This window comes from Nanorana parkeri, unplaced genomic scaffold (genome assembly GCF_000935625.1).
Source record: "Nanorana parkeri isolate BGI_ZX_2015 unplaced genomic scaffold, ASM93562v1 scaffold125, whole genome shotgun sequence".
NCBI lineage: Eukaryota > Metazoa > Chordata > Amphibia > Anura > Dicroglossidae > Nanorana > Nanorana parkeri.
In genome coordinates this window covers 1473812-1497307 of record NW_017306393.1, presented here as the reverse complement: position 1 = coordinate 1497307, position 23496 = coordinate 1473812, and the positions used below count along the sequence as shown (strand labels likewise).

Here is a 23496-nt window from a genome sequence, read left to right as displayed (position 1 = left end):
CCCAATAATCAAACAATCAAACTACTTTGGGTGTGTGTAGTACGCTTAGCCCCAAATCTTCCCCCACAGCTCTTCCATGACATTTACTAGCAATTTGACCGCCGAGAAAATATCCATTTTTCAAACCGTAAAGTGACATAAAAATTACCAAACATTGCCTGAGATGAAAGTTTGCTAAAAAAAAGTAGTCAAGGTGGTACTGCCGTAGGCATCAACCAAAACCACTGCTATTCTTAAATGCATCAGTAGGCTGGCCTATATAACATGCACAAAATCATGTTCCTATTTTATAATTTAAAGTAGGTTGGACTTGATGGACTAATGTCTTTATTCAACCTCAAATACTATGTAACTATGTAACTATGTAATTCCAGGAAACACCTATTTTCAATCTGGATATAGTGATGAAGAGTTAGAAACCCTGTCAAGTTTTCAGTATGTGACTCCATGGGGTATATTTCCTCTTACATTCTGTCCAGATGACCACAAAAAAAATAAGAGGAATCTTCCAACAGGCACACACAGCAAAATAACATGACAGAGGTTCTAACGTTTTCCCAGCACCACTGAAATAGTGCTTTTATCACCCTCTGTGCCCCAATACAGAGATACCCCTAACTTCTTGTGTTTGTGACCACACAGGAAGTAAATACAAATCTAGTCAAGTTTAGATGGAATGAATCCTAAATTCTATATTATCTTTTATATGCTACCATGGAGAATTATCTCCACTGGTTTTTTTTTTTATCTTATGGCAATTTTCTCTTGAAAATAATCAATTTACAAACACAAATAATGCTCAGGTATGGAATAGTTATGTTGCATAAAATGGGCATTTACCAATTGTAAACCTTATTTTCTTACGTACTGCTATTTTATCATCACCTTCAACGGCTTATTTTACTGCTCTACTCAATATACCTTATTAAAACTTGATGTTAAGGCCAGTCAGAATTTAGCAGTATTTTAAGGAGCGATAATCTTTGTGAACGACTTAGCATACAAAATACCTCAGAAACCACTAAAGTAATTTATATGCAGTAAATATACCATACATGCAAACAAAAATTATAGTCTGCGCTGTAATACTTTTTGGGAATTGCATAATCCATGTGCAATAAAAAAAAAAATCAGGAAAGCAAATAATACACAGTCATTTAAATACACCATGGGTTATTTTTTCTTTTAAATTGTCATCTTTTTCTAAGTAAATCAATATAGTTATGTACATACATCACTTTGGAGCTCATAGGCTTTCCTGGCCTGGATGACATCACTTTGATCTGGCAGGCACGTCCAATTGTGAAGGTATTTCCTGTAATCAATATCGCTGACCAAGGTCTGGCATTTCTTAGCCAATAGGAAGCCGAGCATGTCCACAGGCATGTTGAAGTTTGTCCTAGTCTTCTCAAAGTCCTTTTTGTACTCCCGGTCACTCTGCATCTTGCCCACATGCATGGACCATACCAACTTAGGATCATCCTTAATACTGCGGAATCCAACATGGTGTCCCTGCTGCTTCCTGTAGGCTGCTTTGTATTTGTACTGTAAGAAAAAGATAATATTTTTAGGAAAATTGTAGAGAAATTATTTTCCCTTGAGGGGATATATCTGGCCACCAGGTTACAGTGGTATAGGTAGACATTATTCTTCACAAATAAACATTTAAAGTGTATCTAAACTAGCGTTCGCCAACCTTTCAGACCTCATGGACCACTAAATTCATCATTTTAAATCCCGCAGACCACTAATATGAATTTTTGTTGTTTCCTCATATGTATGTATGTTTCCTCATATATATATAAATATATATATGAGGAAACAAAAAATATGAGAATATATCAATATACATACATACAGTATATATACACATACATACATAGGTGCAGGTGTGCCTGCAGGAGTGGCAAAGCTGGTTGAGGGAGGGAGCGGTGCCCGCCAGCCCCAGTAATAATATTAATTGTTTCTCTATCGAATATACCACTGCCCCCAACCACCCCCGTGCCTCCCCTTCCCCCACACTTAGCCACTATTACCTGGCTTCTCCCACGCTTTTTCTATGTCCGCAGCCTGCTCAGTCCGGGTACTGACGAGATGCCCCACCTCCTGCAAGGTCCGCACTGTACTTATAGCCGCGCATTCCTTGTGACAGCTGCTGTTTGAGTCAGTAGTGAGAGGCAGCCCCGGAGCCTCCGTGCCATATCAATGACCGCCAAGCCTGCACAGCATCAGAGGGGCCCGGGGACCACCAACATTTTCTCACGGACCACCAGTGGTCCACGGACCACCGGTTGGTGACCGCTGATCTAAACCCACGAACAAACATTTTATATTTTGTAAATATGACAAGAAATGGCAAAAACAAACAAAAGCATGCCCCAAAACAGAAGAAAGCAGTTACTCAATACGTGATAGTTTGACTTCTTTGATAGCTTCTTTTTTTTTTTTAGAATTTGATTTGTGAAAAGTGACAAGTGTAATTTCAGATACTTACATCACTGGCGATATCGCGAGATGCCCTGGCAGCCTTTATAGCGATGGCATCAGAACGAAGGTCATAGCCTTTTTTCTTGGACTCCTCCAGTGCTTGTTTGTAGATTTTCTGATGAGAGTCAATAATTAATTAGTGAGACTTTCTTCTTGCTCTTCTCATGATGGACATTGAGATAAGATGAGAAAATACTTGACATTTTGACAAGATGTTTTAACTCCACGCACTCATTTTCTTGCATATCTGCATGCAACCATTTGTGAAGCGTGGTTGGATCATGGATGCAACAGATAAGCCAAAATGTGTCAGGTGCACCCTTGGATTTTACTTTACGTACCTCACTGAAGTTAATCTTGTTCTGTTTTGCCAGAAGAACTTCTGGTGTATCAGGCATAATGTGGAGTTGAATCTTATCCTTGTTCCATGCTTTATTATATAGGCGCTGGAAAATAATTTGTAATAGAATCACCATTAGCACCCCCCAAATTCCTGACATGATTCACAGTATACATCATCAGAACAAAACACTTCAGTGTCATTCCACCCTAATCTGGTATTTTAGATCTGATGATGGAGAGTTAGAAATTCTTATATCTCTTTGATATGTGGCAGGCAAGATCTCCATAATTGATTTCAAAACCATTATGAGCTGGTTCACCAAATTTTGCATTTTTTTTTTTACTTTAGCAGTGTGGGAAAAACCCAAAGTGGGCAGGAACAACTGAAGCTCAAAAAAGGGGAGAAAATCTATGTCAGGGACATCCTGCCAATAGAAAACTCAAAGGATGTAAGAAGATAGTGGATGGCGTAACCCCCTTAGACACCACATATATCTAAAATGTCACTTTCACTCACCCCAAAGTGGGCACTAAGGGAGAAGGATCTGTATCAGGGACATCCTGCAAATGGAATGCTCAAAAGGTTTAAAAATCAAGTGGATGATGTAGCACTCCAGACTCCATCTTTATCTAAAATATCACTTTTTGATGGACAATCACTTAAATTACGACCTACCTTATTCATAATATCTGCATTGGATTTAGCGAGCACCATTTCCATAGAGTCAGGGACACTGGTGAATCTGAACTTGTCTGGGTGTTGGCGATACTTCTTCTCACTCAGGATGGTTGATGCCCTTTTGTTCTTCTCATCATCTATGGAACCAGTGGGTGACCAGCCGATTCCTCTAAGCCATTGCAAGTCAGACCTGTAGGCAATCTTGCAAAGATACAAAAGATTATATTTTACAAGGTTCATTTGTAAAGTAAATGGTAAATTGCATTATTAAAACACCTAGAAGAGCTCTTGATGCCCTTCTGCTTACATATAACGGGCATTTCTGAAGGCATAACAGAAACAATGCTAGAATGAACTGTATAGTTTGAAAGGTACTGGGAAGGGTTTGGAGGTTTACAGCATTTACAGGCTTTTCTAGTAAAGCTAAGTGCAGTAACCCCCTAGAGTTTATTACTTAATAATTTGGTTGTGGTTATTATAGGTTATTGGATTTTGCTTTGCTCAACATTTAGGGGTTTCCTAGGCAGGGTCAGTGAGCATGTCAGATATATTAGGTGGTGATTAAGCAAAGGTTGTGAGTACAGGGCATTATAGCTCTTCCCCCAGCACACTGCAATCACAGTATGTTGATGCAGAGAGTGGTGGTCATGTGATCACATAGCATTGCTTTCTACATCATCCAGGACTGTCCTCCACCAGAAAAAGATCGAAGAGGACCCAGAGTGTTATGTGACTGGCCAGACAACATCAGAAAAATAAGTGAATTAAAAACCCATGAAATATCACTGGACTGCATTAAAGGGGAGAGGTGTTTGGAGGGGAAGAGCCCATAACCCAGAGTTGGGCTGTAAACCCAATAGTCTTAAACTTCTTTGTGTCTCTGAACCCTGTACCCAAGTATGTTTACATTGTTAGCTGATTTTTATTTGGAAATGCCTTAAATTAGCTTTTGCTGCCTCCTGCCCTCACAGCACAGTGCCCTGTGCTGGCAGAGTTGAGTAGCAGCCACACCCCTCATCACAAGTGTCTTCAGACAGACTTGTATTGCAGGGAGGGGGAGAGGCATGCATGACCAGGTCTAATGATAAGTGCACTAGGTATAAATTTGGGTCCTTTTGTCATAATTAGATAAACTGAACAAATGCTATACCAGGAAAGAAGAAGAAAGCCTATAGACTATGGCGAAATGGAGGTTGTTAGTACAATGTCTAACTGGTTGCACATCTATTTTTGTGGCTTCTATTGGACTTTAGAATAACTAGTATTTGAATTGACATAAAATTGTGTACTTACATCACTCTGTATTTCGGAGACCTTTCTTGCCTGTACCACATTCTTCTGGTCAGGTAGACAGGTCCACTTGTGAAGTAAACGTTTATAGTCAATGTCACTGACTAATGTCTGGCATTTCTTGGCCAGCAATATTCCCAGCATATCAACTGGGGTATTGAACTTGGTCCTCCATTTTTCATAGTCCTTCTTGTACTCTCTGTCACTCTGGATCTTGGCCACGTGCATGGCCCATACAGATTTGGGATCATCTTGCAGGCTGCGAAAACCCACATGGTGGCCTTGCTGCTTGCGGTAAGCTTCTTTGTACTTGAACTGAAATAGGTTGCAAAAGGTCAGGCCACATAAGCGTTTATATCACAGACACATTTATATAGATAACTTCAGAAATCACAAGACATGTATTTTATTTAAAAAAAGAAGACAATTAAAGCTATGATTTATATATAGATCAGAATGTGCTCAACAGGATGCATTTTAGAACAGAAATGCAAAACCTGGCAGATGTTCTACCCCACTACCAAAAAAGTTCTGGCTAGAGTTTCACTTGAATAAAATAAAGAATAAAAGTGTAATGCATTAGTGAATAATATATACGTAAACTTATTTAAAAAATAATAATAATTTTGTTTGAGATAATTAACAAACATTTAGGGCATACTGGGAATACATTTACCCAATATAGGTCTTTTAATAGACTAACCTTCAACAAAAAGTATTTGGGAAATACTTGTTATAAAACATACATAATATAATATAATATACAGTACTGTATATAAATGAACATAATATAATTATGTAATTATATTAGGTGACAAAAAATGTTTTCGTAAAAAAGTTTAACTAAAATGTGTGTTTTTGAGTGGAAAACTGCGCATGAAACATGTTGAATTACTTATTAATAAATACATTGCTGATTAAAAAAATAAGTTCAATTTTAATATTTCCGTGTAAACTACAGAATATTTTTATGTAGACATCTTGGTATGTGAGTCTGCACACATTTATGGATTTCTTGTTGTAGGTCAATGAAAAACATATGTCTTTGTAGATCAGTTCCAGATACAGATCTTTGGCCTGACTAACAGCTGAAAAGTAGTAAGCAGTCTCACAATGTGATCATTCTCTCCTTTATAAATAGGAAATCCTACTATCATAAAGCATCTCACACAATAGTGTAAATAAAAGTAATATAAAAGTAATCTGGTAATAAAAAAGTGAAACCTTACATCGCTAGCAATGTCCCTTGTGGATCTTGCAGCCTTGATGGCAATAGCATCAGCCCGCAGGTCATAGCCCTTCTTCTTGTTCTCTTCGTAGCCAGCCTTGTAGAGTTTCTGTTAGATACATTTCATAGGTACAAATAATCAAATAATGCTGTATGTTGACATGCAGAATACAGTACTGTACTGTAAATCCTCAGATCTTCAAAAGTAATCTCTTTCTATATGTACATGTATGTACTTTAAGTTCTCAAGTTCAGACAGCTTAGAAACCAAAGACCTGCCATCAGATATATTTTTTCATGTTAGGTGCATGTTATGTTATGTAACATGTAAGTGAAGCATTTACAGGTATTTATTACCTACTTTGTATTTCTCTGGAAGGAAGATGCCATCTTTGTTCAGGTGTTATCCAGGGTCAGCATCCACTTCTTGGACTAGGACACTGGCCCAAGAATTACGCAATCATGTTAATCCTGGTTCCTGCATGGTAACCTATATGTTTTCTGACATTACATTGAAGGCCCTTTGGGCAATGGCTAATGGGAATGATTAGAATCACTACTGAAAATGCTAAATGAGCATAATATATAACATACTGTTGTCATTTCCGGCCCTCATACCTGTGTAAATGCGTGTTTATCTCAGATAACTTTCATGAATTGTGTTTCAGTTGTCTGCAAACCAGAATTGTCTGCAAAATAACTATTCTCTTTCATCTGTATTTTACTGCTGCTAGTCAGCTCTTTTTCCATTGCTAAGCTGTAACAATGTATTGGTTCCATGCAAATATAGTACTGCATCTGTACTTACTTCACTGATATTGATCAGGTTCGCCTTTGCCAGGAGGATCTCAGGAGTGTCTGGCATGACATGGATTTGTCTCTTATCCTTTTCCCAGGCTTCTTTGTAAAGTTTCTGCAACAAAAAAAAAAATACATGAATTTAAATAATTGTTTGGAAACTTAGAATGCAGTCTACTAGATGTACCCATATCGAAATACAGTTTTTTTGGGGTCTGAACAATTCTAACATACGTGTGCAGCAATTGCGCAGTATATGCTTACAATATCAGTGCAGCAAACTAGCACTAGCATTGACTGCTTGGATACCAATCATAATGAATATCCTAATAACATACATTGAAATAATATATTCACTTGATATACTAAACCAGCCCTAAATGTGTCTTTTAGTTGGGGGCTTGCTCAGCAGGAATCATTCACTGGATGTGCATGGCCGATGAAAAAATAACTTTAGAGGGTCTGACTTTTGCTATGTTAGCAGAGGAATTTCCTATTTATTTCAATGGCAGGCTTCTCTGAATATTTTCTCCACATGAACAAAGCAGTAAGACTTCCAAACAGACTGTCCTGGAACCTTTTAAAAGATATGCTATGAGATGGTAAGTGTACTTTGCAGAATTCTTTTAGTCTGCATATCCCATTCAAAGCAAATTACACAGGAAAAAAGTGTGTGGACATTGTTCTAAATTATTGAGTTCTGGTGTAATGGTTGCAAGGACAGTATTTTTGCTTGCTCAGGATTGGGTGATGGAAGTCAGCAGAGCTTCACATCATTCACTAAACTTTCCATACAAAGTAAACAGCCTATTTGCCTTTAGTAAATCACCCCAATGTGTTCCATTTACAAAAGACTTACCTTATTCATGACCTGAGCATTATTCTTGGCCAAAACTAACTCCATAGAGTCAAGCACGCTTGTAAAGCGGAAGGTGTCGGGGTGCTGGCGGTATTTCTTCTCGCTGATGATATCCATAGCTTTCCTGTTCTTCTCGGCTTCCTGGGATCCATAAGGAATCCATCCTACACCCTTCATATATTCATTGAAGTCTGCCTTGTAGAAATTCTGAATTAGGGAGAAGAAACAGAGTAGAATCAACATATCCAATTTTTAATAAGCTGTTAGGTAATAAATAATGCATAGCCATGGAAGAAATTACTTCCTCACACACAACACTTACATCACTTTGTATCTCATTGGCTTTTCTTGCTTGGACAAAAGCTGTCTGGTCAGGTAGACATGTCCAGTTGTGCAGGCGCCGCTTGTAGTTAATGTCGCTGACTAGGGTCTGGCATTTTTTGGCCAATAGGAAGCTGATCATGTCCACAGGCGTGTTGAACTTTGTCTTACTCTTTTCAAAGTCTTTCTTGTATTCCCGATCACTCTGGATTTTAGCCAAATGCATGGACCATACCAACTTAGGATCATCCTTAATATTGCGGAATCCAACATGGTGTCCCTGTTGCTTCCTGTAGGCTGTTTTGTATTTGTACTAAGATAAGGAAAAGCAAAAATGCATTGTTATTATATGATAATATCTTTGCAGTTTTTTTCCAAGAGATTATTTTTTTTTTACATCATTCATTTTCCCATTAACTAAATGGATGTTTCTCTAAATATTTTGTCAGCAAAGAGGTTGTGAAGAATGGTTATTGTACCCCAACAGAAAATAATAGGCAATGTTTTTTTAAATTTAGAAATGAGCTCAAATAGGACTAGAATTACTCTTCAAAAGAGCTATCCATTGAAAGCAGCGAGTACATTTCCAAGCAACTTCACATAACTCAGGGGGCTCTAGTACTGAGATCTTTGCATTGAGTTCTCAAATTCACCAACCTGTCATGGCCATTAAAAGAGGGTTATCACAGTTTTTTGAATCGATTGTAAGAATGTCACCAGCACTCCAGAAGTCCTTTCAGGATAACCAAGTGTTCATTTATTAAGAACCATGTCAAATGAAGACGAGCGCTATCAGGGCCACGCAGGGTCTCTTCATCAGGCTTAACATTGACAGTCATTTTAAGCCTGATGAAGGGACCAATAGCTGGCGATTCATGCAACAGGCGGCACCATCCGCAGTCACTGCGGGCACCCTTCCCTGCTATTGGGACATCTGGTAAGGACTGCAACAAAACCTTCACACTTTATAACTGTTTCTGTCACAGTTTTATTTTACATTACAGAAAAGACAAAAAAAACTGTAAAATGCTGTCTCTTGCCTTTGTTATGACCCTGGTAAAAATCAAACTCAATAGCTTCTTTAAAGAAAACCTGTTAGTGCCGTGATCCCACTGGATTTCCTTGTGAGATAAAATATGGTAATGAATGACTGAACTGATAACCTCTTATAACTTCATGTGTGTCATATTGACTGTTTAACACTTTGGATGATTCTAAAAATGAAAGGGTAATTAAATCTCCTGAAGAGGGATTTTCTAAAGCTGGCCATATATGAGATATGAGATGATGAATGCCTGATGCAGCTGTATTTCAGATGAATCCTTCAATGATTTCACAGTTATGGCCAACCAGTCATGCTCAGTTTGAAGACATTGTGAAACGGTTATTGCTCACCCAAGATGAGACGCCGCCTTTTCTGTGTACCTGCTTATCTACCTTCTGCCTTCAATAGACTTGTATACTTAGGTCAACCAATACCAATTCTGCCTGTATAATCGACTGTTCTTGAATGTCTTCCTGAATTGAGTAATTCAGTCCAAAAAAACAATAACATTACACTCATACTTACATCACTGGCAATATCTCTGGAGGCTCTGGCTGCCTTAATCGAAATAGCATCTGGTCGTAGATCATAGCCCTTCTTAATAGTTTCTTGCCATCCTGACTTGTATTGTTTCTGGAACAAAAGAAAATCAATAATTAAAAATTGTCCAAATCTGTACAAAATTGCATAGGGATGTTTTATCCCACTAGAAGAATGTATCTTACTCTATTGCTGAACATTCAGGACAACAGGGATTGTTACAACAGGCTTGACAATAGGCTTCAATAAGAACCACAAGCAATGCATTTCCATGTTTTAGATTCCAACTATTAGCTGGAATCAGAAAGTCAGTTACTGGGTGAATGAAGTAGATCTGTCACTAAATAATTATGACATACACACTGATAGGATGGGGGCAGGAAATCCCATCCCCTGTCAAGCAGTTAAGAGAGATGTGATGAGGGAGCCAAAGGATCCCTTTACCAGATCACTTCTTAGGAAGACATACGTGGATTGATGTTCTCAGTGGAGCAGGATATATATTTTTTTCTCAAATATTACTAAATCTTTTAAATCGAAGCTGAATCTCTGTTCAGGCAAACCCTTTCACCTTTCACTAGCTACAACAAGGTAATTATTCAAGGGATCCAGCCGTAGCTTCAGTACGGGCTTTTCACTACAGCCCGTACAGCAGCCGAGCGGCTGAGCCGAAGGCATATGCTTTGGCTTGACTGAGCCGAAGTGACACCCGAAGCGAGGCGAGCGGCCTGCCGAAGGCCAGGGGTAAGCCCCGCAAATGACAGCTAGGCGGAGCCAGCCGTGATCTCATGGCCAGCTCCACCCAGGTAATATTCATTGGCCGGGTCCTGCTAGAAGACTCCCGGCCTAGCAGGTCCCGGCCAATAGGAAACAGTTGGGTGGAGCTAGCTGTCACTGCTAGCTCTGCCCAATAGTTTTTTTATTTTTTTAAAATCTTTATTTATTTTTTAATTTTACAATTTATTTACATTTTAAAAATATTTTTTCCACTTTATTTTTAAAAACTATTTTCACTGATTTGCTATTCTGCTTGGTACCACGGAGGTACCTGAGCATAATAGCTGAGCCGAATGCTGCTCGGCTATTGACTCACTGCCATTCGTCCCCTATGAAAATAGGGGTGAACGACAACGAGTGAGCTGCCGGAGCTTCGGCTCAGCCAATCCAGATGTGGGATCGGCTGAGTCGAAGTCCTTCTGCACTTCGGCTCAGCCGAACATGCAGAACATCTTCGGCTGACCGAAGTGCAGTCGAAGGCAGCTGATGTATAATTGATTTCAGCCGATGGACGGAAGAAATCAGCCGTACAAGCCAGAAGTGAATACCCGAACTTGGTTGAGGTCACTTCACTTCGGCTGGGTTATTCACTTGGCTGCCTCCGGCAGCTTTGTGAATAACTCCCTAAATAAAAACCAGTCAACAGCTCCAGATTTGTCATCATTTTCTGCTTTCCAGTTTCAATGGATCTGCCCCTTAATCTGGATCTCACTTGAGGGAATTTCAGAAATGACATAACACAATATCAAACCGATTGTAGATACAAATGGATTTCATAATGCATTTTGACTATATAAAGTGCACAATCTTAGCAATATTACTCACTTCACTGAAATTGACCATGTTCTGTTTGGCCTGAAGAATATCTGGTGTGTCTGGCATCACATGGATTTTTATCTTATCCTTCTCCCAGGCATCAATGTACAGGCGCTAATAAATATAAAACAATATTAATTCATATGCACCACAAGAAAATGTAACAGCTCTGACATCATACTAAAAATGTGCAATACACTCTATGGTATTAGATATTGTAGATTATAACAAACACAACTGCTAAGCTCTCAGGAACTGCACTTGAAAGTCTTTGTTTGGTTTTCAGTATCAACTGTACCATAAAACCCCACAATAAATTAAGCTTTCTTCATGTATTATTAGTGTTTATGATTGTGTTTTATTTTTGTTCATTATCAAACAACATTTCAAATATATCAAATAAAATTCTATAATTTAATATATGTTCAATAGTCTCTTGAGGATGTATTCTTCCCAAATATTTAAGACTAGAGGTGAGCAAAAGAGTTTAAATTTTCCTAAATTTTAGGCAAAAGTTGGCAGATTTCAGGGAAAATGTTGGAATTTTGGCAAAAAGCAAAAGGAAAAGTGAAATTAAGTAGATATTGGTGGTTTTTAAGGGTCTTTAAATGGCCCCTGATGATTAGAAAAGCTCTTTTCTAACCACCCTGGACCTGTTCTTGGTCCACGACATGGCCGCTTATTAGCCTTATTATTTTCACATTTATTTTATTTCACTTTATTTGCCTAAGCTGCTGAAAGAGGGAAATTGAGAGTTTCTGCAAAATTTTACCAAGAGCAATTGTTGTTGTTTTTTTGTGGAAAAATCAATATTACCAAAAATGTAGCTTATTTGTGCAGGGCCGGATTTACTCTCTCTGCTGCCCCAAGGCCTGGTTTCTCTGGGGCAGCAGGCTTGGTTTTAATTTTTTTCAATTTTTTCCTTATTTTAATTTTACTTTATTTTATCAGTATCGCCGAGATCACTTGTACTTAAGAACAGAAAACGAAACGAACGTTCGTACGAACACTACCGAATTTCGGAAATGGAAATCGGATTCGTTTGCATTCGTTATGTCTGTAATTCGGAATTCGGATACATCCGAATGTCCGAATTTCGATTCGGAACTAAACGAATCGCACATGTCTATAAAATACCACCTCCTCCGTTCTACATTCAGCCCTGCTTCCCCGAAGCAGGGCTAAATGTAGAAAAAAAACTACCTGCCTGGCGGCTGTGCTGCCCCTCTACCCCTTGCTGCCTCGAGGCCAGGCCTCCGTGGCCTTGTGGGAAATCTGGCCCTGTATTTGTGTATCACTCGGCTGTAGATCCTCAAATCATCTTTGAATTGGTGCTGACACTGTCCTTCCTTCGGGAGGGGGGCTACTTTTCTTCCCCATGGTCCCTGTGTGTGTTTTAAAGTAGTCACCTCGCCACGCTTACTCCCGTGATGGACTACAATCTCATATTTACTAATTTGTACTGAAGTTATAGTCTACCACAGAAGCGAGCTTGGAGCAGTGACTACTTTACAACACACACAGGGACCATGGGGAACAAAAGTAGCCACCCTCCAGAAGGATAGTGTCGGCACCAATTCAGAAATAGTCAGGGTGCTTGAATGCATTTTTAAGGTTTCCCTCCTGAGTTTAGTGTCACTTTAAGACACACTTACTTTGCTAGCTGCTCCTCTTACCTCGCTGCAAGTTTCCCACACAGGATGTTTCTGATTAAAAACATTGGGTTCTGTAATTGCTGAAAATGATGTGATATGGTAATGCGGACATGTGATCTACTGATTCATATGAACTATACATTATTTAGGGACACTACATTGACTTTAGGCCAGTTTTATGTTACTTTGAAGTTGATAAGTTTATAAACTGATTTTCTTTATTTTTATTTTTGCATTGGAGGAAAGGGTTCTCTCCTTTGAGCACAGCTGCTGTTATGCAGAGACTTCACAGAGCATCAATCTACTGGCAAAGAGTTGTAATGGTAAGTATGAAATATTTATATGCAATATGTTATAGTTACTGGATTAAATAGAACAAACAAGACAACATTTTTTTATTTTAGTACTAAAGATAATAAATAATTAAAGAAAATAAATACAAACCACTACAGAGTCCCTTTAATTATATATTCACTCTAATAGCAAAGTGTTCCCAAGAATGAAGTTAAAATGATGGCATCTATGTCTAGACTATAACAAATTTAATGTGGTAACTTACTTTATTCATAGTGACAGCGTTCTGCTTGGCTAAGTCAAGATCCATGGAATCCATTTGCTTGGTAAAGGAAAACTTGCTGGGGTGTTGGCGGTATTTGGCATCACTCATGATTTCAGAAGCTTTCTTGCTCTTTTCGACATCAAGAGAGCCCAGGGGGGTCCAGCCCATTCCTTTGTACCACTGATTGTAGTCTTGCCTGTATTCATTCTGCAGATTAGAGATTAGGAAATTATTAAACCATAAAAATACGCTCATGCAATGCAATATTGTTTAAATAATGCAGTACAGATGCTGATTGTGAAGCCAATGCAGCTGGAAAACTATATGAATAAAAGTTCAGCTTCACCACAAATTTTTATAAATGCATGTATAAAACCAATAAAGGCTAAAAAGCAGGCGATTTTTGCATTACATCACAGTAATGTGCAGAATTTGTCTGATTTTAATCCGCACAAGCTTTATAACTATGCCCATATAAGGTCCAACTTTGAGCTGTTACATGCATATTTCCTGTTCTCATCAACACAACAGTGGCTGATATGCTAGTAGAAAATAAGATTCCCTAATGACCTTAGGTACTTACGTCACTCTGGATCTGGTTCATGTTCTTGGCAAGCCGGACGTGCATAGCATCTGGCAACAAGATGTACTTGTGGAGGAGATTCTTGTAATTGGTATTCGAAGCGATAGCCTGGGCTGCCTTTGCCGCTGTGACACTGAACGTGGTGAGTGGTGTGTGGTACTTGGTCTTGGTCTTCTCATACTCTTTCCTGTATTCACGGTCGCTCTGCATCTTAGCTACATTCATGAAGTGCACCAGTTTGGGGTCATCTTGAAGATTGCGGAATCCCACCATCTTTCCTCTGGAGGTTTCATAGGCTTTCTTGTACTTATACTGGGAAAAAAGAATAAAAGACGTATTAGAAAGCTGTAACTTAAAGTGGACACTATATTGGCTTTTAGTAATTTTTATGGTACTTTGTAGTTGATAAATCAACTTCAAAGTAACATAAAAGTATGAAACTAAGAACTGATCTTTAAGTTTTAGAGCCATATTAGCTGGTTGTGGCTGCTCAGGAACAAACTTATTTAAAATGAATTGATGAGACTCTTCATCTGACCTCAGTAGCAGAAGTCAGCCTCTAAAGCTGCAATAATATTAAACAAAGATTCTGGAGGAGAAGACGTAAAAGTACATTGATGGCCCCTGCGCTCCAAGCCAGCAGTCATGGTTGCAACTATGTCCATAAATTCTAGCATGTAGAATATAGAAAACCTGTCCCTATAGAGGGCAGGAAAGAGGACACACCTGACAGAGCTTAGGTAGACTCCAAGAAGTGTATAGGCTCAAACATGACACTGCTTCTAGTGGCACATCACTTACTTCCCCATCATGTTAACCCTTTCCGTCATAAACTGATGCACAGATATAAATAAAAAAGGACTTCTCAGAAACCCAGAGCCCAATACCTGAAGGTGGCATTCCAGGTTATCTTCGCCCTGTCCGTGGGCATAACCACAGTGGGTTACACCAGAGGCTGTGCCATGGCTCTGGACATAGGGATGCACTGCGGATCACTAACACAGTACACAAAGGTATGGAAAGGACAACAGGCCACAATCTTTGGTCCAGGATATAGCCCCCAAGGCATCGCCAAAGGATAAACTGATCTGGATAGCTACATAATGAGCTGAGATCAGAAGCGTGTATATGAAGTCCTGATTGAAGCAAAAAAGATCTTTTCAAAAATGTAGATGACTAATGCTAATAGTTGAACTTTTCTCCGTAGAGAAAAGATGTCCATCCTCTGTCAATGCAGACATGACGCCGCGACCCACTGCAGAGGGTGTCGCGACCCACTTTTGGGTCGCGACCCACGAGTTGAGAACCACTGCTCTAGAACACTTGCAACAAAACTTAAGCATGCTAGGAGTAGGAGGGGTTATGCCTGGCTGGCCAATGGCTTCTTTGTTTGCCAGTGTCCAATTCCTCCTGAAGATGGTAGTATAACCCAATTGTCTCAGAATTACTGAATCCTTTGTCCCTTTTTGAATAATAGAATAGAGTTCTGGCCTTAGATAAAATGTAACAGTTCCCCTGAAGACCCATTTGCTTGGTCATATGATCTCTGCTGAAGAGGATAATTAGGCATTCTCCCCCCCCCCCCCTACACACACACACACACACACACACACACACACACACACACACACACACACACACACACACACACACACACACCTTTCAGTACAGATCATGTGGTCAAGTGCATCCACCCATTCTGCCAACACTAACAAGAGCCTGGATCCACATTTTCTCTATGAAAGTTTAATTTTAAAGCCCTTCTCTTTTTCTTTTTTTTTTTCCTTTTCAGCAAGACTGTTGATATATCTTTATGTCAATATTTTAGTATAGATTTACTTTAAGTAAAATGATGAGCAACTTTTGTATGAATTAGAGAGAAGTTTTGCAAGGTTTTGATTTGCAGCACGCTAGGCCACTGGTGGTAGTCTTTACTGCAAAGAAAGAAATATATTTTCTTAAAGTAATGACTAAAAAGGAAATTGAATCAACTGCTAAATTAGTCACAATGTTACCTTCACATACAGATTATACAGGGACTACTTTTTATGGCAGTATGTGACTATATGGAGTTGCACAGATTCACAATAGAGCCATTGCTTTGGCCAGGAAATTACAATAGGCATTTCACATATGATAGATAGTCCATGTCACATTGCCATTGCAATCTTCAGTTTCATTGGTACAGTTGTTGGACAACTGTTTTTTTTTTGTTTGTTTTTTTACGTCATCATGAAGGAACCAACAACACATGAACCTGGACAGTTTAACCTATCCATACTAGCCAAATGTGACTATAAAGTGCTGCGGTTATAGTGGATATTTCATCGAAAAGCCTTGAAAAACGATGAGCCTTGGTATTTAACCAGAGGAAAACTTACATCACTAGCAATGTCCCTGGAGGCTTTTGCAGCTCGGATGGCGATGGCATCAGCTCTGAGGTCATATCCTTTTTTCTTAGACTCTTCCAGGGCTTTTCTGTATTGTTTCTAAAAATGTAAATGTAAAAAACACAATGAGAAACAATTACTTGAACAATCTACACAGTCTATGAGTAAATGGCATGCTAGGTCAAATACAGAACAAAAATGAAAGAGGTCACTGGCAGGAAAAAATACCAGGAAAACTGAACATTTCTTGGTGTGGTTTGACAAAAGATTAGATATTTTGCTTTTACAGAGATATTTAAAAATGATTTGCCCTTTTTCAGATATGTCTATCCTACTGAAATAGTTCCATATGGCAACATACATCTCAAGACTAAACACAGTAGAGATGAATGGTCACAGTTAACTATATACTAACACATGTTTATTTTATAAAAAAAAACAACAAGCAAGCAATGAGAACCTGTCTAAGAAGGGAATTTCCCCCTCTTTGGGGAGATTTCCTCTCACTTCCTGTAGCATCACCAAGGAAGGGAGTGAAGATAAATCACCTCCGCAGGAAACACCAAAAATCAAAAACAAAACATCATGGGACTTTTTGAGGGTAAGAGTGAGAGCTGTGTGTTCTATTAGCATCTTGCAGGGTTAAGGTATTTTTATAGAGGTGATGGTGTGTTTTTATGTGATTTGATATTAATTAGTATACGATTGTTTCATTCCCAGTGTGTGCATCTCCGAGGGGTTCTTCCTTGATTTATGTTTCTGTTGTTTGGTCCCCACCCCCACTAGCAAAATATGTAATGCATAGCTAGGTGGTGCAAAGGAAAAAATACTTCTCTTGGTATATGCTTTATTAAAGCAGCATAAATGGTGTATTAGCACAGAGAAGTCTTGACGGCCTATATCACATCAAGCTACATCACCAGGGTGCATGACAGGTGCTGGCTGGGAGCCGTCCTTACTCTGTCATAACACTATCCAAGAAGATGCTGCACACTACTCGTTCACCATTTTATATTTATGTAATCCAACAGCCAGCTTGGTATAGTCCCCGCGTAGTAGCTTCCCACCTCAAGGCGGTGCCACTACTAGGTGGGGACTATACCAAGCTGCCTGTTGGATGGAATAAATTATACATACGATGAATGAGCGGTGCAGCAGCATAAATGGTGACTATAAAGTCATAAGCGAATATATACGGTCATGCATGTTTCATTCACGATGCTGTTATACAGACTAAAGCTAGTCTGTTCATTGCAGGCAAAAGCAGCAAGTTCACTTTAATGGCAGCCTCAGTAGCTGCACATGCTTTCTCTCTTCTGCTGTTACATTTGGCCATAAAGAGTGCTGCTAGTCTTAACTTAGAGCTTACACAGTGCTGAGGACTCTCTCCCCACCCCATGTGACAGCTCTGGGTGCTTAAGTGGCTCTTCACCAATCACACCTGTTACAACGGAGGAATGGGAGCGAGTCATATAGTTCCCTTTGTAGGAAGAATGGAGTTTTTTCATTTATTTTCAATAGCTGTATGTAGCAGTTGGGCAGCAAGGGTGAGCATAAGCAGCTAGTAAGACCATCTTAAATATACTTTAAAAATACCTGTTTTTTTTCCACCTACTTTCCATGAGAATTTGTCCTTAGACAAGCAACTTGGTTTTAAAAAAAACTACCTTGATACATATCTAGATTCCAAGTAATATATTCAAAATTCTTGCTTTGATCACATTTCTTAGTAATGGTCACTTTTAAGTCAGACCTTAAATTATTCTTTTATCTCTTTTTTTGCCTACTTAGTAATTTAGCAAGCCCATGTGAAGATTTCTTTCTCTCTAATGTTCATTATCCTTCTTCACAGCAAAGTTTGAGCCTCTTTCAGCTGTCAGCTAATTATTATGTATGTCTTGTTCTTTGATGTTGACTTTAGATACCACTGATAAAAGAGAATATTTTATGATATCAAAAATAAAACCTGCACATAATTCCCAGGCATCTGCTATAATGGATTTAAAATTCATGTTGATTTAATGTGAGCAGAAATTAGAAAGTTTGCATAATATGCAGAACTTTTAAAGAAGTAAAAAACAAAATACTGTTATCAGAGTCTTATTGCCTTAGGCCATTAGCAATTAAATGCTCGAACAGACAGTCCTCTAATCTGGCAAGTGTGGTGCAAAGTCTTACAGTACGTTTTTCTTTAAAAAAAGGTTAGCAGTAGAAAAGCCTGTCCCTTACCAGTATAGTGTAGAGAAGGACCTTTGCCCTTTGTGTGGAAGAAGTGGTCTCTCTGCAGAGGTCCGACACAGCCCCTACTGAGTCAGACATTTAGCTCTGCAATCAACCAAGTGAATGCTCTCTGCTGGTTGGAGAACATTAGCTCTGACACAACAGGGGGCAAGTATTTGCTCTGCAGAGAGACCACAGCTTCCTCATGGAGAACAAGGGTCCCACTCTGGCAGAGGACAGGCTTTTCTACTTAGGCTGTGACTGCTTTCTAAAGAAAACAAACTGTAAGGTGTTAAACATCTTTTCTTTTGCTGCAGCTAGAACATATTAAGCAGATTCATACCTGCCAAAATGCTTCCATGCTGGCATTACAGCAAGTTGAGTACCTTGACAGCCAATTACGTAATGTATGAAGTGATAATGCATTTCTAGGTGCAACCAAACACTGGCATGTGTTGCGCAGATTATCAGACATGGGATTATATTTGCCTCAACAAATATTGTCTAAATGCAAAAGATGTATATTCTAACTTGGACCTTGGTGTCCATTTTGTATTTCTACCATATCTGCGCAGTAATCCAGCATGAGACAGCATGCACTTTGCCTCTTTGCAGGAGCTTCCTGTAATAAAATATCATCACTTCTGCACTCTGTCCATGTGCAGGGTAACTGGTCTTGTATCTACCCCCTCCCCCAAAGTTTTCTGCAGGCAACCTATACTGGTGGACCTTCTGCATCCCAGTCACATATCAGGCTATGTGCAGCTCAGTAATGATGTTGCCAATTCTTTTCAAGGTAATACCTAGCCTTGCAATGGCATTTGGTCCACACAAAGTAGATGTATATCCTTTGTTTCTACTGAGGAATACATTTAGATTAAAGGTTTCATGCCTGGAATTCAGCTTTAAGTAATCATACTTGTGAAATATAGACATACCTCACTAATATTGAAAGCATTGGCTTTAGCCAAAACCACATCTGGAGTATCTGGCATGACATGGATGGTCCTCTTGTCTTTCTCCCAGGCTTGCTTGTACAGATTCTATAAAGCAAAACAGAAATGTGATCCAAACATTAAAACATACCACCCCAAGACTTTGAAAATAGCACTATGTAAGACATCTGCCACATAGAATGGTTATTTTTAATGAACTATGTATTATTATAATAGAGTGCATAATTCAAATCTTTACTATAAAAAAAGGTTACATTGAGCCAGTGGTTGTCAACTTATGAAGTAAAGGGGTCCTCGTGTGCGGCCCCTAAAAGCACCAAAGGGCAGCACATTATATTCAGTATATGTAATGCTACAGAAGAGAGTCAGATGCTGCAGATACTGGAGGAGATGACCAGGGACTGCAGTTATGTTACAGGTAATGTTTTAGACTCCCAGTCAGTACTCCCAGTCCCAATATTAGGGCCTACAAAGGGCTTCATGTGGCCCTCAGGCTGCAGGCTGGGAAGCAGTGCATGCATCCCTAGGCAAACACGATAACATCCTTAAATTTTGATTATATTTGCGAAGACACTGATGACTTAATTTTACCAGTCACACATTTTCAAAACTTGATAATTTAATCCCACTAAAAATGGGATTGCATGATGTGGTTTTTTTATTGGATAGATTACCTGTGCTGTTAAACATAACACTTATTTGATTCATGGATGTTATGACTGAGCATTGGTAACTTATAAAAATATAGCTTTGATGCAATAGAGAACACTTACTTTGTTTGTGATCTGAGCATTGTTTTTGGCAAGTACCATCTCCATGGAGTCAGTTATACTGGTAAACTTGAGGGTGTCTGGGTGTTGGCGATAGCTCTTCTCACTGATGATCGCCATAGCTTTCTTGTTTTTCTCAGCTTCCTGAGAGCCATAGGGCACCCATCCAACACCTCTCATGCATTCATTGTAGTCTGATTTGTAAAGATTCTGTGTTAACAGACAGGGACATGTATCAATATCTTACATATAATTTCAGTTGATTATAAGAGAATATAAGAGAAAAGGCTGGATTAAGGATGAAAACAGTCCGAGGGCCATAAAAATTCTAATTACTCTATTAAAGAAAAAGACCAATGTGAAAATCCACATATATATATTTGAGAAATTTGACAACGTTGCTCCTAGGGGAGGAACTGCTGCAGATACCTTTTTAATGAGGCTTTCATTTTTCTTAATAACCCCTTTAATATAAATATTCTGAACTTTCATTGAATTCTTTATCAGTGTCAAGTAGTCTTTAGTAAATTAGCCGTTGAACTAACAATTCTTTCCTTATGTTCAACATCTGACTGTTGATACTTACATCACTCTGTATCTGCATCCTGTTCCTGGAAAGTTGAAGGGGCATGGCATCGGGCAAGAGATTGTAGTTGTGGATAAGACGTTTGTAGTTAGTATTAGATGCAATATTCTGAGCCAGTTTGGCAGCAGTCACGCTGAACATGTCTACTGGAGTGTGGAATTTAGTCTTGGACTTTTCGTAGCCCTTCTTATATTCACGATCAGACTGCATCTTTGCCACATGCATAAAATGCACTAGTTTAGGGTCATCCTGCAGGCTCTTGAATCCAATGTGTTTTCCTCTGGTCTGTTCATAGGCTTTCTTGTATTTGTACTGTAATTTGGGGTCAGAAACACACAAGTTGGTCAGTAACAAGGAATCATTTTTATAAAGGCGTTTACATAAGGGACCAGTTTGTTGAACAGAATGTATAATAAAGGGAAGTCAGATACTTTAGTTATTGTCACCATCCCTTTAACATGACATCTATTCATTTATTATATGGTTTACAATTTGTATTTTAAGTTTTTAATGACTTCTCATTATAAACAAACCCAATCCACAACAGTCAACTGCATATTGGATAGACGGCACCTCATTTATACCACAATACATCTGCTTTGCTTATAGCCACCATCCCTTTAAACATTTTCTGTTCATCTGAAAGATTTGGTGTCTTATAATTATTGTTTGAAGTATTTAATAACTTTCTAGTATATTAAACCCAATCCTCAACAGTCAATGGCATAATGATGAGATTAGCCCCGTTCATACCACACCCCAAATCCTTAGAGAATTAGAGAAACCTACATCACTGGCAATGTCCCTTGAAGCTCTGGCAGCCTTTATGGATATGGCATCTGGTTTCAAGTCGTAGCCCTTCTTCTTGGCATCTTCCCAAGCTTGCCTGTACTGTTTCTGAAAGTAAAATAAAAAGGAATTAACAGTAGAAAATAGGCAGCATGTAATATACTATAACCTAATCATTCCCCAGGGACAGTTAGCTAAATTGCTACAGCAAGCTACTTATGTTGGATTTCGTTTTATCTACCGTTTTGAAAGCAAATAAACTGCATCTTACTTGCACCTCCTGTCTCCAGTGGAGTGTCCTTGTTACAACACATGACAATAAAATGGTTTGTGTACATGGGAAACACAGGAACAATGAGTCACCAATAAAGGCACAGCCTGATCAACTGTACATTACATAGTATAGAATACAAAACTGTGTTCCTCAGTTTTTAATACGGTCATCATAAGTAAGCCATAGATATTAGCATACCCTATTCCATCAGATAACACATACCATATTACTTTTCATTAAGTGTCTTAACCACAAACTATTTTTAAAATGATGCTATGTATGCCAAATAATAACTGATTTTAACTTACATCACTTGTATTCGTCTGGTTGACTTTAGACAGTAGAATTTCAGGAGTATCTGGCATCACATGGATTTTGGTCTTGTCTTTTTCCCAGGCTTGTGTATAAAGTCTCTGGAAAAAAATCCCCAAAAAACAATTTTACACTGCACACTATTAAAAGAAGTATTCCTTAAACATTTGTTTTATTGTCTATATAGATTCTGAAACAATCCATTTTCTGGAGGGAGCTACAGACTTAATTTATTTTTTTCAATAATTCATGTGTTAGGAATATTATATTTATTTCAACATGATTACCTGCCATATGATCACATGACTGAGAACCACAATGATTGGTTCCCAATCGCTGAGACCTGCAGTGACAGTGTGGTCACAGAACTAAGTGTACACAGGTGTGTTCTCTTAGCCCTCAGGTGGAATGCAGTGTCTGGAATAAAGTGGCTTGTTCTACACTTGTGAGGAAAAAAACATCTAAGTTCTATATCAGGATCTAAGCATGTGTATTCTAATGAGATTTGGCACCTTGTGGCAACTAATTTTAATAATATAAAATTAGAATTTCACTTTTTCATATTTACAAGCATAACATGTTTTATATTTTAAATACAACAATAAAAACAAAAATTCTCATCAACAATACTAATCACAACTGACTCAGTTTAAAAGTAATTTGTACCTTATTCATAGTTTTTGCATTAGCCTTTGCAAGTTCTTGATCCATGGCATCGTTTGGAATGGAAAATTTCCACTGATCTGGATTTTGTCTGTATTTCTTTTCACTGAGGATGCCAGTGGCTTTCTTGGCTTTTTCAACATCCAATGATCCAATTGGTACCCAACCGACTCCTTTCAGCCAGTTATTGAAATCGGTCTTGTATTGGTTCTGTAAAATAATGTAAGAAAAAACAAGGAAAGAGAAAAAATGAAAAATAAATATATGGATAAAGTGAGGGGTGGGGGTTACCCATCATAAATCCGACAAAGACATGGAGACCCACAGATCAAAAATGCACCTAACTAGCACATTAGCTTCTCTTTATTTACTTTTCATCAATAAAAAGGATGAGCCACAAGAAGAGTGAGCTAACAACACATTTGCTAGAAGGATAGGTGTTTCTGCAAGTGCTTTTGGGCTGACATGAGTATTTATGGTCTGTTCAGCTTCAATCACTTTTGTTTCAATAAACAACAAAACTAGAGCTAATGGAGCAATGGTACACAGAATGTTGC

General features: G+C 38.6%; 1 protein-coding gene across 1 annotated transcript in view; it reads right to left on the bottom strand.

Moving 5' to 3' along the window:
* The window catches only part of NEB (nebulin), a 203642-nt gene that overhangs the window by 119573 nt on the left and 60573 nt on the right, over nt 1-23496 (bottom strand). Inside the window, 20 exon segments of the mRNA XM_018553609.1 lie at nt 1234-1545; nt 2495-2602; nt 2829-2933; nt 3506-3709; nt 4802-5113; nt 6028-6135; nt 6835-6939; nt 7684-7890; nt 8006-8317; nt 9575-9682; nt 11192-11296; nt 13397-13603; nt 13980-14291; nt 16361-16468; nt 19528-19632; nt 20319-20525; nt 20902-21213; nt 21691-21798; nt 22273-22377; nt 22943-23149. Of these exon segments, the coding sequence (XP_018409111.1) occupies nt 1234-1545; nt 2495-2602; nt 2829-2933; nt 3506-3709; nt 4802-5113; nt 6028-6135; nt 6835-6939; nt 7684-7890; nt 8006-8317; nt 9575-9682; nt 11192-11296; nt 13397-13603; nt 13980-14291; nt 16361-16468; nt 19528-19632; nt 20319-20525; nt 20902-21213; nt 21691-21798; nt 22273-22377; nt 22943-23149 (3657 nt within the window).